A 15,185-nucleotide genomic window follows, 5' to 3' on the forward strand; every position below is an offset into this window, starting at 1 on the left:
AATCTGTCGGGGCGTTTTGCTCTGCAGATCTAATTCACTGGCAGATTGACCTCACCTAACAATAGGGCATCATTAGTGCTGTTGTTGGCCTGGTTCACTTAGAAATGTCTGGTCACACTCAAGGTGTGAATTGTCCTGAAACTGACTTGGCCCCAGGCTTAATGCTGGACTGTATGTTTTTGAATGCTGGAAACTGAGGCCTCCTCCTCTGTGTAGAATTGTCTTTTCTCTTTTGGCACAAATTGCTGCTTTCACTCCTCTTAGTACCATCTATCTCTTTCCAAAATTTGAAAATGTTTGTCCTGGGAAGAGTGCTCCTTATCCTTGAGGTGTAGGTGCCCAGCTGAGTCTTGTCCTGAGCACCTGTGTTGAGCCTTGCATTGGTGAAGAGGTTGTCTAGTTTATCCAATATAGACGTCTGGACATTTCTCGCTGCACTTAGCAGACAGCATGCTGCTTAGATTGTGTTTGGAGATTGTTGTCCTTAGGGTGAACCAACCCCTGTCTGAGAGTTTGGTCGTTCGGTCTGAAATGCATCACTATGTTCCTATTGAGTTTCTCGGATGTTCTGGCAACGTAGGGGATGACAATGTTTTAGCATTTGTCCTTTTCCTTGTTCATTTCAATGGTCTGTTTTTTGGGTTTTGTTGCTGCCGCAGGTTTGAAGAGAGTTTTTTGATGTCGCTTTGTTCTTTTGCTTTTCCTTTCAGTATTTTGGCGCATCTTGTTGGAAACATGCCACACCACATAGAAAACTATGTGGATTTTGCCAACAAAGATGAGTCCCAGATATGATGCTCTGTGTGTTAAGCTTGAAAGGAAATAGCCTTGAGTTTGTCTGTTTTGTTGATAAAAATTGATTAACCCTCTTATTATGAGCCTTTCTGCTCAGACTGGATTTGACGAGTTATATACTTGAGGTCACAAGGGCATTTAGATATTGTGCTTATGTTTGTGCTCCTTCTGTGTGCCCCTTGGCATTAAATAAAGTTGTATTGATTTAAATTGAACTGGGGTGTCACTGTGAGAATGCTGTGACTGGCTAACCTTTTGTTGCTAATAATACTAAAGTTCGCAACTACTGTAGTTTGGAGCTTCCAATCATAGCCAAACTAAAGGGCTATTTTTGACATGTTCACTCTGAACATGTCAAAGAGTTTTGTACATATAAGACAAAGGAGATGCACATATAGTACAAACATATAGTACAAACAACTAAACTATAGATACAGATGCAAGTGTTGTCTTTTTGTTTTGTCACCACAGCTTCAAACCATGCGGCAGTAATAAATAAATTATTCCACACTGAAGTGATACTTTTTCAAGTGGAAAATAATGTGAGGAAGAGCCAATATGGAGAATATTGTGAAATCATACCATGCCATGCAAAAGAACAATCTCAGGGCTTTCCATCTCATCATTTGTTTAATAGGCTTATGAGAATCAAAAAGTAATCAATGAATGCCTTAGTGTGTTACAAGGTTTGATGAATTGTTATTCAATGTGCAAGATTGTAGTAAAAAGTTTTAAAATCTTAGATATTGTACATTACATGAAATACTCGCCCAGTGTAGAAAAGGGATTTTTCTATAGTACATGGTTGTAATATAGGACAACCATGTTAATAAATAACTATTAACATTGTTGTCATATAGTACTGTCTACAGATCCTGGTCATTATTTTGATGTTTTGTTATTTATGGAAATAACAAAACATCAAATTATCACCATGCTAGTTTCTGTCACTACGGTGGGCTAGTCTGACTACAGTCTGAAAACAGTGTGGAAGAATAGGGCCCTAACAGCAGAATGTTGTGATTTCAGCTGATTGATTAACCACATGTTGTAAGATGTAAAATGATTTACTTAAACAGGAAGAGATAAGAACCACAATTTAATAGGGAAAAAGTTGTTATGCTTCTAAACAAAGTGAGATTGCTGTGGTACAATAATGCATCTTTGAGGGAAAAAAAAGCTTCTGGCAGATTATGAAGGAGAGAAGGAAATGCTCAAAGCCTTATTTTGACAACAGAGATAGATTATGTGTTGAAATCAAAGGTAGCTGTGGTAAAACATTCATATTCAATAAATATACTTAATATACTTGTAAATGTTCTGCTTTTCTTATATGTAAGCACAAATAAATCATTGTTATTAACAGAAATAAGAGCTTAAAAATATTAGTCTAAAATGTAAAAATAGACCACAGTATCACCGTATTAACGCAAATTTATAATGAACAGAAAATTACATCTATTCCTTGTTGCTGAAAAATAACATATATAATAATGTTATCCATGAAATGTAATTATTGTTTTGATTGGCTATATTAGCAGATATTGTCAAAAATCAAAAAATCAATAATACTTCAAATACACTGGGAATCTAACTGGTTATTACAATATGCTGTCTATCTACTCATCATGCAGCCCACTGCTTAACAGACAAGGTCTTACCTTCAAGCATACCAATTGTACTTATACAATAATGACAATAATGGGTGAAACTTTAGTTTCCATTTTGTGACTTTCCAAACAGCTGACTTTCTTCCTAAATGGTAACTCTCCTCCAAATCAACTCATTTTTACCAATAACTTATTAACATGGTTGTCCTATAATACTGTCTACAGATCCTGGTCATTATTTTGACAAATTAGTGCATTTGTGCTTTTGTGTCTAAAATTGTCAGTGTGGTGCCCTCTTAGGGTTAAACGATGGTCCTGCATTGAATTACGAATCCATATTGCTATTGGTTCAAAAGCTTTTGTAACATAATTTGGAGAAACTGTGTTAGTAGCTCTGCCACTGTGACTGTGGCAAGACATTTTAACATTTAATCAGCAATTTAACTAGCTGGAATATATAACGTCATTTTGACTAGTTGTAATGTCACTGTGAATAGTATGAGTTTTAACTAGTCAAAATCTAATTACAGATATTTCGAATAGGAGTTTTGACTAGGAAAGATTATTTTGCAGATATCTGTAATTAATATCCAGTCCTGTCTCAGAGGCAGACAGCTGCTGACTCGTCCTGAAACTTGCCTCCACTGCCTCAGCAGCACTAGCTTCGGGCTTTGCTCAGTCAGTGCCTTGATACAGCGGCTCAAACTGATAAGGCTCTGGCCCACTGGGCTCCACAAAGCCTTCCTCAACCTTTAGTGACAAAGGGTGAGGAAATCTTCCAGCTCAAAAGACTGAGCCGTGGTACAACTACCAGTCAATTTGATACTTTATATAGCATATAATTGCAAGAGCTTAATATTGTAGGAATATGGTGAAAATAATAGTTATGTTGAAGTGATGACTTTTTAACTCTCTGGTAACCGGGCCATGCCTAGTTTATATATTGTTTTCAAGTACCACTACACTGATTGACATTTTACAATAGCATTTAAACAGGATTTGGGACCTTTTGTGTTTATTCTGTGTTGTCATAAAAGCATGTTGCATGTTTGGTTAAAGAACGTTGTTCAGTAATGATGGTCCCATTTTTGGCGAAATAAGAGGTTGCTTATCAACCCTAACTACAGAATCCAATATAGCTGTCAAGCAACAAATGTCGGTCACTGGAGAGAAAAACATAACAACTGTTAAAATATTTTACAAACATAATGCTGTACTGCCTCCTTTGCTGAACATGTTACTACAATATTTGAAAATACAAATTGCTGTCAAATACATTGTTATTAGCTTGTTTTGCTAACTGTAATTAGGATAGTCCCCAAGTGCATGGATTTGCTAATCCTATTGTCTTGCTGATTTAAAATTAGAGCAAAGTGCTGTCCACGCAACGAGACAGACATTTTACAACAATTTATTTCTGCATTTACACCACCTGTACACATGAAAATATCATTTTTGGTTAAAAAGGGTTTTTATAAATAGTTTTAATTGTAAAGATAAAATTTTTTTGGGTTTGTACGTGTGAAATTGATATCTGGAGATTTTTAAGCTGTAAAATAGTGGCCTACTTTGCACTTGGCAACTCTGACTTTCTTTGACAGAATCCACAACAAAACTGTAGCAACTTTCAAAGAAAATATGCGCTCACAACTTGTTTGACTTAGTCGTTAGCCTAGCATTTCTCTAGCCTTGCTCAGCATTCTCTTCTTTTGAATTTTGTTGTGGTGTATTAGGTACTACCGTGATTTTGTTTGTGATCCTACCTACAAACAGGGTAGGTGCAGACAAATAAATAAAAACAGAATAATAATGTGGAGTAGTGTAGTTTGGACTTCAGCGGGCTTTGTTCTCCTGTCCTCCATGTGGCTGTGTCTGGAGGGGGCTGAGTACACTACATTGAGATGAAGCAACTTTTTCTTCTAAAATTGATTAAACTAAATTGGAGATAGAGCATGAGACTAAAATTAAGAAATTGTTTCTGTCATATATTTTAATTTGTTGTTATAAAATGTGTAAGTATTACCAGGGACTATACATTTATCAGGCTATTGTAGGGGTTCTTTACATAAATGTTTTTATGTGTTTATTTGCACATCAATACAAAGAAAGCAAAAATAAATCTAAACATCTGGACTTCAGTTCTTGTAGTTGAATTTTTTTTATTTTCCATCTGAAGGGCTTTCTGAATTCAAAGCTAGTGAGGGTGAAGTTCAAAGCGTTACGCTGTTTGGGATGTGCTGTTGTGCACATCTTAAGGGGGACATATGATGAAAAATTCATTTTTTTAGCCCTTAAATACATTTTGTTGTATACATGGAACCTCTAAGAGTGTAGAAAAGTTATGTTTACTCTCTACAGATAATGCATAGCTATTTCTATATTCTGTTTGAGTCATTTTTTTTCAGTCTATTCAGTTTGCTCTATACCTTATTTTGTTTGTTTTTTTAACAATAATGTCACATTATTTGCTTTGGTACTGCTAAACAATTTCTTGGACTACTGACTAACCAATTTCACAAATCCAAATGGAGTCTAGTGTGGAATTATTTTACACTATTTAATGAAAACCAGGATGCAGCGTCAACTTCTCAACTAAAAAGTTACCAATGTGCTCGGAAGGCAAGGGTGTGCAAAGTTTATATTCAGTAACCTAATAGGTTCCTGTTTTGTTATATTTTATAAATATGTCTAAATTTAACACTGCGTAAGAAAACAAAAAAAAAAAAATATTTGTTTATTCAGCCAGTCTTTAATACAGGTGGCACAATAAAATGTAATGATGTGCCTCTTCTTTTAAATTCAGCACATTGTAAAAAAAAATGTTCTCTTTGTGCTATAGAGAGATCCTCTTGACACAAGAGAACAGTCAGGTTATTAAGAAAATGGCTACTCATCAATTACTCGTTAGTTGATTGATAAGATCGTTAATCCATAACTTTCATCCCCAATAGATACAAAAATTTTGTCAGACTACCACTGAAGTCAACCTGAGAACCACCTTTACAACAGTTTGAGAACCCTGGCTATAGATTGAACCATATGGGATCTAATCTTGATATTTTAATGCCAAGGTTTCTGTTGGGATACCAAATTATTGCACAAAGAATAAGGCGGTTATCATCAATGAGATGCAAATGTGATGATGGTGATAATAGGCCGAGATTAATATTGTCAAGGGAGTTGACGACATTTTGGGATCATTCTGTCATTAAATAGTTGCTTACAAAGACAAGACATATTGTGCTTAGATTTGAGGTATTCGTGCCATGGCATGAAATGCGTAGGTGGAAATAGCCTGTTAATGAACAGGCAGGACAGAGGGAGGATAAAAAAAATGAAAACAACATAGGAGATACACGAAGCGTGCTGTGAGGTAAAATATCGCTATTGTTAGTCAGTGCTGAGGGAAAAGTGCTGCGGTGCAGAAAGAGTGGAACGTCTTGACAGCTTTCCGGTGGCAGTCTGACGGCTGAGCAGGGAGGCTGGAAGGAAAGTGCAGCAGAGGGCTGCTGTCAGGCCACACCAGAGCCCCGTTTAACAAGGTCCAGAGATGAGCTGCACCACAACACTTTGCAGACGAATGAGAGGAGGGTGAGCGGAGGGATGTAAGGAGGAATGAGTAAGGCTCAAGCATTTTTTTCCACAAATTCACCATCTGTCATGCCTGCAGAGCCTCAAATTCCTTACCTGTGTATTGGAAATATTGAGTAAGGACTGGAGTTGAACAAGATTCAGAGAATTGGGGGGGTATCTGCCATTATATGATTAGCTTGTGGCACCTTGACACCTTCATCTGTGCGTGAAGGATGCATGAGCAACAGTAGATAACCTTTGTTTCTCACTCAGCTGTCCAGCAGTGTAATGTCAGTAGGGGTTGTTTATGAGTGGTTATATAACCCCAATTCAGTTTTTAGAATGTTGTCAGAGCACATGCACAAGTAATTAATGTAAGTGAAATGTGTCTCATCTCTAACATGGGTAAACCAATAAAATCAACATTAGGCTAAACCTACTGCCAACAGACTTATTGAACATTTTAAATTTAGAATGGTCTTGGAAATTACAGTTGTATGCTAAAGCCATTCAGTGATGCTGTAAGTTACTATTAATATCTTTACAAAGTCTGATCAATTAAATTGTAGGGTTATAGAGGAAATCAAAAAAATTCTAACTCATTGAAGCTGGTTCTGTTGGATCACTATGAGCCATCATAAAAGGCAAAGCTTTAATTATTTGATTTTGATATATCTCTATCTATCTATCTATCTATCTATCTATCTATATATATATATATATATATATATATATATATATATATATATATATATATATATATAATTCTGTAAACTCTAAAACCTAGTTGCTTCAAATGCATTTACAAATAAACCTATGCAAGCTGTGTCATGTAAACTGCTCCACCTAATGTGAGATTGGTTGCGTTTTCATTTTGTTAACAAGTTATGGGTTGGAAGTAAATACATATATATCCTAAATTAATTATTTTGATTTGTAACCTTTTTATTTGATTTTGTCAAAACTGTTGCATTTTATTTCTGAGTCGTGGCTTTAAACTGTAAACTAAATAATGTAGCTACAGTATAGTTACATTTGAATCATCCACAAGCTAGTTAAACTATCAACTGTACTTTTAAAAAAGCTTCCTTCTAGTTATCACTTTGTTCTTTTGAAACCAATTAGTACAACAGATAAATGGATTAGATTAATTGCTTAAATTTTGCCCATTTAACATAGTCCATTAACACTAGATGGCTAGAAAATTTAAATCACGTTCCCAAAACTGACAAAACTTGCAATTCAATATCTGAACTCCTAATATTTCTAAGGTCAGAAATTAGAAACCGTCTTAATGTTTTTAAGTGCAGTCAAAAACATTGATCCCCACTGTGTATTAAGAATGACAGTTTAAGGCACTTTCAGCAGAGCTTCAGTAAAGCTGTCATTTAACTTTAATCTTTTTTTACATAATTTGTGGAAAATCAGATTTATTTATAGCGACTTTCAGTATGACCTCAAAAACCTATTTGATGTCCTGTTTAAAAGGTCTCAAGAGACTCCCTCCATGTTGTAAGAATTTATGGTCATTCCATAGTATTACCCCAGATTTCTGAGATTTTATGCCTTATAGGGCATAAATAGGTGGTACATTATAGCTCCCTTCAAAAATTATTCTCTTTTTTTTTTGCCTAGTGTGTAAGTTCTTCTTCCAAGTCAGCCTCAGCAACACTAAAGCACCATTCATTATGTCTGCCTATTGGATCACGTTAATTCCATATAAAAGTCACCCACCCAATTCAAGATGAGTCAACAGATGGTAGGACCCCTGCAGCTTTAAATACAAATAACATCAAAGCTAAAACATCCCGTGAATCCATTTTATAAACTGGATTAACTGTTCTGTTATAATGTGTTAAACATCAAACTCATTTCAAAAGAACATTTGAAATTTTTTATTTATTTTTTTGTATTTCAATGCAACTGTCACTTTTTTAAAGGGTCCAAAAGTAGATCTATCATTTGAACAATACTGAAAGGTTCCCTGGTTTATTATTTCTTGCACATTGGCCAAATGCCCCCTTTTTCCACAGATTTAACGTTCGATATTTAATACCTCATTTGCTGATCTGCTTGTCTCTTTTTTTGTGTCTCCACAGGGGGGCGACTCCTTTTCCTGGTGATGTGGCTGAACCTATTGCCTCAAACTGACAGCTGCCCTGCCAAGTGTGTGTGCTACAGTGAGCCCAGGCCAACTGTGGCTTGCCAACAACAAGGACTGTTTTCCATTCCTACAGAGATTCCTGTAAGGAGCCAACGGATATTCCTCCAGAGTAACAAGCTGACAGTGGTGAGGTCAACTAGCTTCAGTTCTTGCCACAATCTTACTGTTCTCTGGCTCTACTCAAACAACATAAGCTACATAGAGGCCGGAGCCTTTTTTGGTTTGGAAAAACTGGAGGAACTGGACATTGGAGACAACAGCAACCTCCGCACCATTAGCCCAACCGCTTTCCGGGGGTTAACCAAGCTGCACACCCTCCACCTGCACAGGTGTGGCCTGTCTGAGCTCCCTGTTGGGGTTTTCAGAGGAATGTTTTCTCTCCAGTATCTTTACCTGCAGGACAACAACATTCTCACGCTGCACGATGACACATTTGTGGACCTTGCCAACCTCACTTATCTCTACCTGCACAATAACAAGATCAAGATAGTAACAGACAACATGTTTCGTGGCCTAATAAATCTGGACCGGTTACTGCTGCACCAGAACCGGGTAATCTTTGTCCAACCCAGAGCGTTTAGTGATCATGGTAAATTAAAATCCTTGTTCCTGTTCTTCAACAACCTTACTGTCTTGACCGGGGAGACAATGGACCCCCTGGTTTCTCTCCAGTATTTACGTTTAAACGGGAATCAGTGGATTTGTGACTGCCGGGCAAGGACATTATGGGACTGGTTCAAACGTTTCAAAGGTTCCAGTTCGGAGTTGGAGTGCCATGTCCCAGATTTCCTGGCAGGAAAGGACCTGAAACAACTGAAAAGTGAAGAACTGGAGGGATGTGTCGAAACACCACAAGTCCAGACCACCCTCTTCAATTCTAAGGCACAGTCTGGTAAATTTTCCTCGACCGAAAGTCCTCTAGGCGACAACATCCCCAGGTGTTGTCTTGGAGACAATGACAAGTCCTCAATTATTTCTGGAAAGGGTCACCAGATCACTAACAATCCTCTTAAGGACAAGGAGAACATTTCCAAGACCAAATACAAGCAGCAAGAAAGAACAAAAAATGAGACCCAGCATAAGCAGAACGATGGGCCACTGGGAACCTTGTCCAACAACCTGGACAAGACGCTGGGAAACCTAAACCCTGAATTTATCGAGAATCCAGAATCATCTACAGCCTCAAACAAAAAGAAAAAGAAGTGTTCCAAAAAACCCAAATTGGACGCCCACTGCAGTAAAAGCCAGAGCTCTACTTTGCAAGTGCTGCACTTTCTCATCATTCCCATGATTTGGATATCTCTAGCCATGTCTTAGGACTCCTGACAACACTCTGCACAAAGGACTCAAGAATGTTTATGCTAATGACAATGACACAGAAGATCCAGTGACACCTGCAACAGACAGTGACTGAAAAGAAAGGAGTCTTGTTGACCCTACTCCACTGGAAACAAACAATAATGAAAAGAGTACAATAAAAGAAACGGATGCCTTTACAGAACACAACAGATCTAATGTAAATATTGATTTGGTGCCCAAAATTGTTTGTTCTCTATGTACTCAACTGTACTGTGTCTAAGCTACACTTTGGAGAATCCTCCCTTTCCCCCCTTAAAAGCTTTTACTGCTTAGACAGATCACAGCAAGACAAAACGAAGGAAAAAAATAAAATAAAAACAAACATGGATAAAAAGCTTCATAGAGGAAGTCAGAGACAGAATGCACACAAAGAATGTTCGGTCTGTTTAAAGAAGAAAAACGATTCCCTGCTCATTATTTATTCAAAGTCATACATTTGTTGTAATGTTCTTTTTTATGTTTCTAAAAACAAATGTTTTACCTCCCCTGGATTTTAGTTCTATATTTTCATGAAAGAAAGGAAATATGGGGAGCATTTTCAAAACAAATGCTGTCCTTTTATTCATTGGGGATTGCAATGAAATCATAGATATGCATTTATTTTACTTGTGTACAAGTATGAATATATTATGAATAAAAGTTCTTATTTCGTAGCTGTTGTGTATTTTGTGTGGCATTTCCTAAAATACCAATAGACCTAAAGTTCATGTTTTTATATCAGGGAATCTGGAGCATTTCTTTCTTGTTTAGGAGGAATAAAATTATATTGTACAGATTTCCCAATTAAACATTTTTAATGATCGGTATTAGGATCAAAAAGGAAACCTTGACTCCTGATAGCTGTTGTTCTCCTTTGTGTAGTTTTGTCGGCCACTCCCTCAGTAATCCTTGCAGTTCCATTTGCCCATTTTTGTAATTATGACCATTTTTGTATGGATAACTCATAACAACTGTGTTATTGAGTGTTAATTTTATGTTATTGCACTAGCACGTCTGGATTTCCCCCCAAAAAAATCTAAATATTCCTTCCTTCGACAATACTGTTGACAATGAAAGACAGATTGCTGCAGCTGGAAAATATGTTTTTATGTATTTCACATAAAATTAAGGTGGACCCTGACTCTTCTAGTTCAGAGGTCAGTACTGGTAGCCCTTTGTATGACACCAATGAAGTAGCTTTCAATTTCAAAAAGGTTGGTGACCCCTGTGCTAGACTCAGACTCGCAGGTTTACTCCCGGTTTTGAAATGGCTAGTTAGTCATTTAGGTAATTGTGTACAGAAAAAAAAGAAACAAACAAAATTTTGCCTGGTTCATAAATTGAGAGCTGTGGTTTAATAGTATTCTTTGACAGCACGGCAGCGTCCTAAGCGCAGACCAGGTCAGGTGACACAGACAGACATTAAGCTGCAGCAGCCAGTAAAGTTTTTTTTTTTCTTTCACTGTCAACTTCGCTAGAAAATGAGGGCTCAGCTTTGTTAGAGCAACAACACAATGTGCCATGATCTATATTACAGTTTTGCAAGACATGCACACAAACATAGGTGTAGATTTAGTTATTTTTATTGCTCTCTATGGGCGATTCTGACATAAAATCAATGTAACAGCAGGCATTGAGAGGTGGTTGCCCTATCATCACTGTGTCACTTTTTAATTTTTAAATAATTTTCTACTTGAATTTTCTGGGTGCGAAATAGTGCCTTTTAAATCAGGACAATTTGCACTCATTGTGCTTCAGCTCACATCAACCAAAGGGACATTCTGTACTTGCTTTCTTGTGTATTCTGTACTTTTTGACATGTAGTGATATAGTGTAATTTCTGTATTATACTGATAGTTTACAGTAAGGAAACTTGAAAGTGGTGATTAAAGAGTTATTTTGGTTTGATCAGCAGTCATAATCTGTCAAATTTCACAAGTGTCATCTGGAAAAACATGGACCAGAAACAAAACAATGTGAAAATAGGGTGTAATACATAGATTTTATAAAACAATAACATGGAAATATATGCAAGCAATAGTGTGACTTTTTATTTTGATCAGTCATGAAAATAATTAACTAAAGATTAAAATTAACGGCTGTGCAATCCGTTTAAATACACCGGTGACAAATTAAATGCATATGGCTACAAAGGGACAGCGCAAATGTATGAAGTAGTAATGCAAATTGATAAAGGAAGAAATTTCCCTTGAGTATTTACAGAGTTTATTTAGAGACTCCAAAAAAAAGACCAGTGAAAATAATATTCTGGATCAGATTAGGACATCCCAACCTGTTTCATTTAGCTTTTTTTAGTGCTAAACTTTTTGAAACCTCAATGATGATGGTATAATTCAGCAATTTATAGCAGCATCAATATTCAGTGTCAGCATCCATTATATCACTATGTTTACAAGATATAAATAAGTGCCGCACATGCAGTGTGATGATGCAGGATGAAATGCCTCAGGAAGTTTAAAATTCAGAATATGATCAGAGGTTTATATATTACAAATGCAGATGCACTATATGTGTGTATGAAAATTGCTGAAATATTTCAAAAATGACACCTCACATCAAAACATTGACTTTCAGAGCAACAGAGGCCCTCTAGGCATTGCAGTAAAACTATAATACATACTTTAGACTGGCGATCTGGAATGAAATATTAGGACACAAATAATTCGTCATATCAAACCTCCCTGCTGGGGCAAGTCGCCTGAAACAATTCCGTGCTTTGTCCACAGACAAAGATAATGTAGGGTTATGATGTGCTTTAATCTATGCTGAGATCTTGTCAACAACACAGTTTATGATGCTGAACGAGAAATGTTTAGACGACAGGGTCCTCAAAAGGGCCTGGAGCTTTTTTGCAGTTGTCAATTAGAGGTAGAAAGTAATAGGACCTGAAAAAATTGATCTTGGGGAAAAAAATCAACATGGAAAATCAACACATTACCCACAGCCAAAAATAGTTTTGTTTCCTTCTTACCTATACACGCAGGCTTAAAGGATGTCAGCAATTGTGTGTGACTCATTCAAATGTCTCCTATGTATTTACACAGACTCTCATAAAAAGGGGGGGGGGGGTTCATACCCAAATCCCATAGAAACTGTATGTTAAACTATCAAGAGCATTACTGCCAGCTACTAATCTTAACTTCATCTATACAGCTGTTTTCAGCAATGCAAGTTCTAGATAGACAAGTGACATATATACACACACACACATATATATATATAGGTGTTTCAATGACTTCCATGGCCATAGATGTATAAAATTAAGCACCTAGGCATGCAAAAAAATGAAAAAATTAGTTGCTCTCAGAAGCTCAGGGAATTCCAGCCTGGTACCGTGTTTGGATGCCACCTGGGATGAGTATGGTCATGTATTCCGTTGCTCCTAAATATTCCACAGTCATCTTTCAGTGGTATTGTAAAAAAAAATAAATAAATAAAAAAAAAGGAACGACAGCAAGTTTGGTCGAGGAGGGATTCTGGTGTGATGTTGTTTCTGCAGCAGAGCTTGTCCCCTTAGTTCCAGTGTAAGGAACCCTGGAGGATTCAGCATATCAAGATATTTTTGACAATGTCACGCTTCCAACTTTGTGGAAACATTTTAGAGGTAACCCCTTCCTATTTCAACATGACTGTGCACCAGTGCACATAGCAAGATCCTTAAAGACACGTATGAACTTTTGGTGTGGATGACCTTGACTGACCTGCACAGAGTCCTGACCTCACCCAAAAGAACACGTTTGAGTTCAATTAGAGCACCGAATGAGAGCCAGGCCTTCTCGTCTGACATCAGTGTTGTAATCTCATAATCCACCAACAGGGGGCAGTTAATTCTTCACAATGCATGACCTGAAAATGTGCTTCTGGAAGAAAGGTAAAAAAATTCTCATAAATGCTGCAAAACCCAGTGGATAGCCTTCCCAAAATAGTTTAAACTGTTATTGCTGCAAAGGGTAGACCAACGTCAAATTTAACTCGGATTAAGAACGAGATGTGACTAAGTTCACCTTCGAGTCAAGACAGGTGAGTGAATACTTTTGGCAATATAACAGCAACATGTTGTCTTTGGACCAGACCTGACTTGTTACTTTAAGACTGGGCTATTGAAAGTCTTTACTATCTGGACATTCATGAAATGAAGTTAAAGGCCTTCAGCTTGTCCAAAACGTTTAATGAAAATTAAATGGTAATTTTTCTCACACTTTAGCTTCCCTCCTTGTTAAATCTAAAATATAATTTAAAATGATCCTTCTCAAATATAAAGCTCGTAATAATCAAGCTCACTCATACAGCAGTGATCTGATTATTCCATATGTTCCTAACAGAGCACTTCCCTCTCGGACAGGTTTACTTGTGGTTCCCAGAATCCTTAAAAGTGGAATTGGAATCAGGTCTTTTAGTTATCAGGCTCCTCTCCTGTGGAACCAACTCCCAGTTTTAGTCTCTAAGGAAGACACCTTGTCAATGTGGCCAGTGGCTTTGGTCCTCCTGATCTATCTCCAGTCAAGCTACTATAGGCTTAGGTTGCTGGAGGACATGATGGCCACATTCCCATACTCTGCTACATTCTACCACTCTATCGCTCTCCAAGTTTGCATTTTTGTTGTTGTTGTTATTTAAACTTTTAACTTTAGTATTTTCTCTTGTTAGCAACTACATCACAGCGGGTGTTCTGTTTAGCTGTAACACTATCCTGGAGAGAAGAATTGGCTGGGCTACTGCTGCTATACTGCTGCTTCTATAGTTAATGGCTTGGCCCTATCTTTCAGTATTTAACCTTGTCTCCTAGACATAGCTATTGGCTAAACTTTTACTTTGACCAACTGTATGTGCTCTCTTTTCTCTTCTAGACTGAAAAATTGGTTCAGAGCCTATCAGCGTAGCTGTGTTTCTCTCCTAGGTGAAGCCACTAAGGAACTTGAACTTTTTCTTCACATAGAAAGTACTCCTGAATCAATGCTTTGATATGATGTTTGTATGTATGCTCGGTTTTCTCAAACCCCTAGTTGGTTTTGATAGATATCTGTTCACACGGAGCCTGGTTTTGATTGAGTTTTATTTTCCCCTGTCCCTACTTCAATGCACAATAAAAGGTATTGTTGCAATCTCAATGGCACAATGCAATTGACTCTCCGCTGGGACAACATTTAATCCAGGAGGATTAAATGCTGCAAATCAATGACTTGCCAAAATCAACTGGGTTTCCTTATAATCATTTATTTTTATTGTTTTTTTAGGTTCCTGGATGTGACAAGTTTTAAATCGGTGCTATATAAATAAACTGAATTGAATCATTGCACCGATTGGCCAAAATACAACTGTAACATGTGCATACTGTAAAATGTAATAAAAAGGACATAAGAAGTGGCAAGCCTAAATTACCCATTCAATATTCAGGAACTGAAAAAGATGTGAATAAACACAAAACATTTTTAGTAAGATACTATTTATTATCAACTCAGTTAGCGGTGGTACATCTTATAGGACTAACAGGGGTAATCTGTGTCTTTCTTACACTTCAAATTGGGTCTCTGTTGATCTGCCTGCTATGTTACAGACACAACATCAAATAATTCAGTATTTTTTTTTATTGAAGGATTTAATGAAGTGTCAGAACAGCTACAACTAAAAGCAAATGACTAAAATACGGCCAAAATTAGAAACATTCTGTCCAGGGGCGATGCTGA

At 37.0% G+C, this 15,185-nt stretch overlaps 1 protein-coding gene across 1 annotated transcript in view; it reads left to right on the plus strand.

Moving 5' to 3' along the window:
- The window catches only part of rtn4r (reticulon 4 receptor), a 77,916-nt gene extending 67,762 nt beyond the window's left edge, over positions 1 to 10,154 (plus strand). Inside the window, exon 2 of the mRNA XM_012851102.3 lies at positions 8,078 to 10,154. Within this exon, the coding sequence (XP_012706556.2) occupies positions 8,078 to 9,459 (1,382 nt within the window). The 3' untranslated portion in view covers positions 9,460 to 10,154. The remainder of the gene's footprint in view (positions 1 to 8,077) is intronic.
- Positions 10,155 to 15,185: the final 5,031 nt, after the last annotated feature.

This window comes from Fundulus heteroclitus, chromosome 12 (genome assembly GCF_011125445.2).
Source record: "Fundulus heteroclitus isolate FHET01 chromosome 12, MU-UCD_Fhet_4.1, whole genome shotgun sequence".
NCBI lineage: Eukaryota > Metazoa > Chordata > Actinopteri > Cyprinodontiformes > Fundulidae > Fundulus > Fundulus heteroclitus.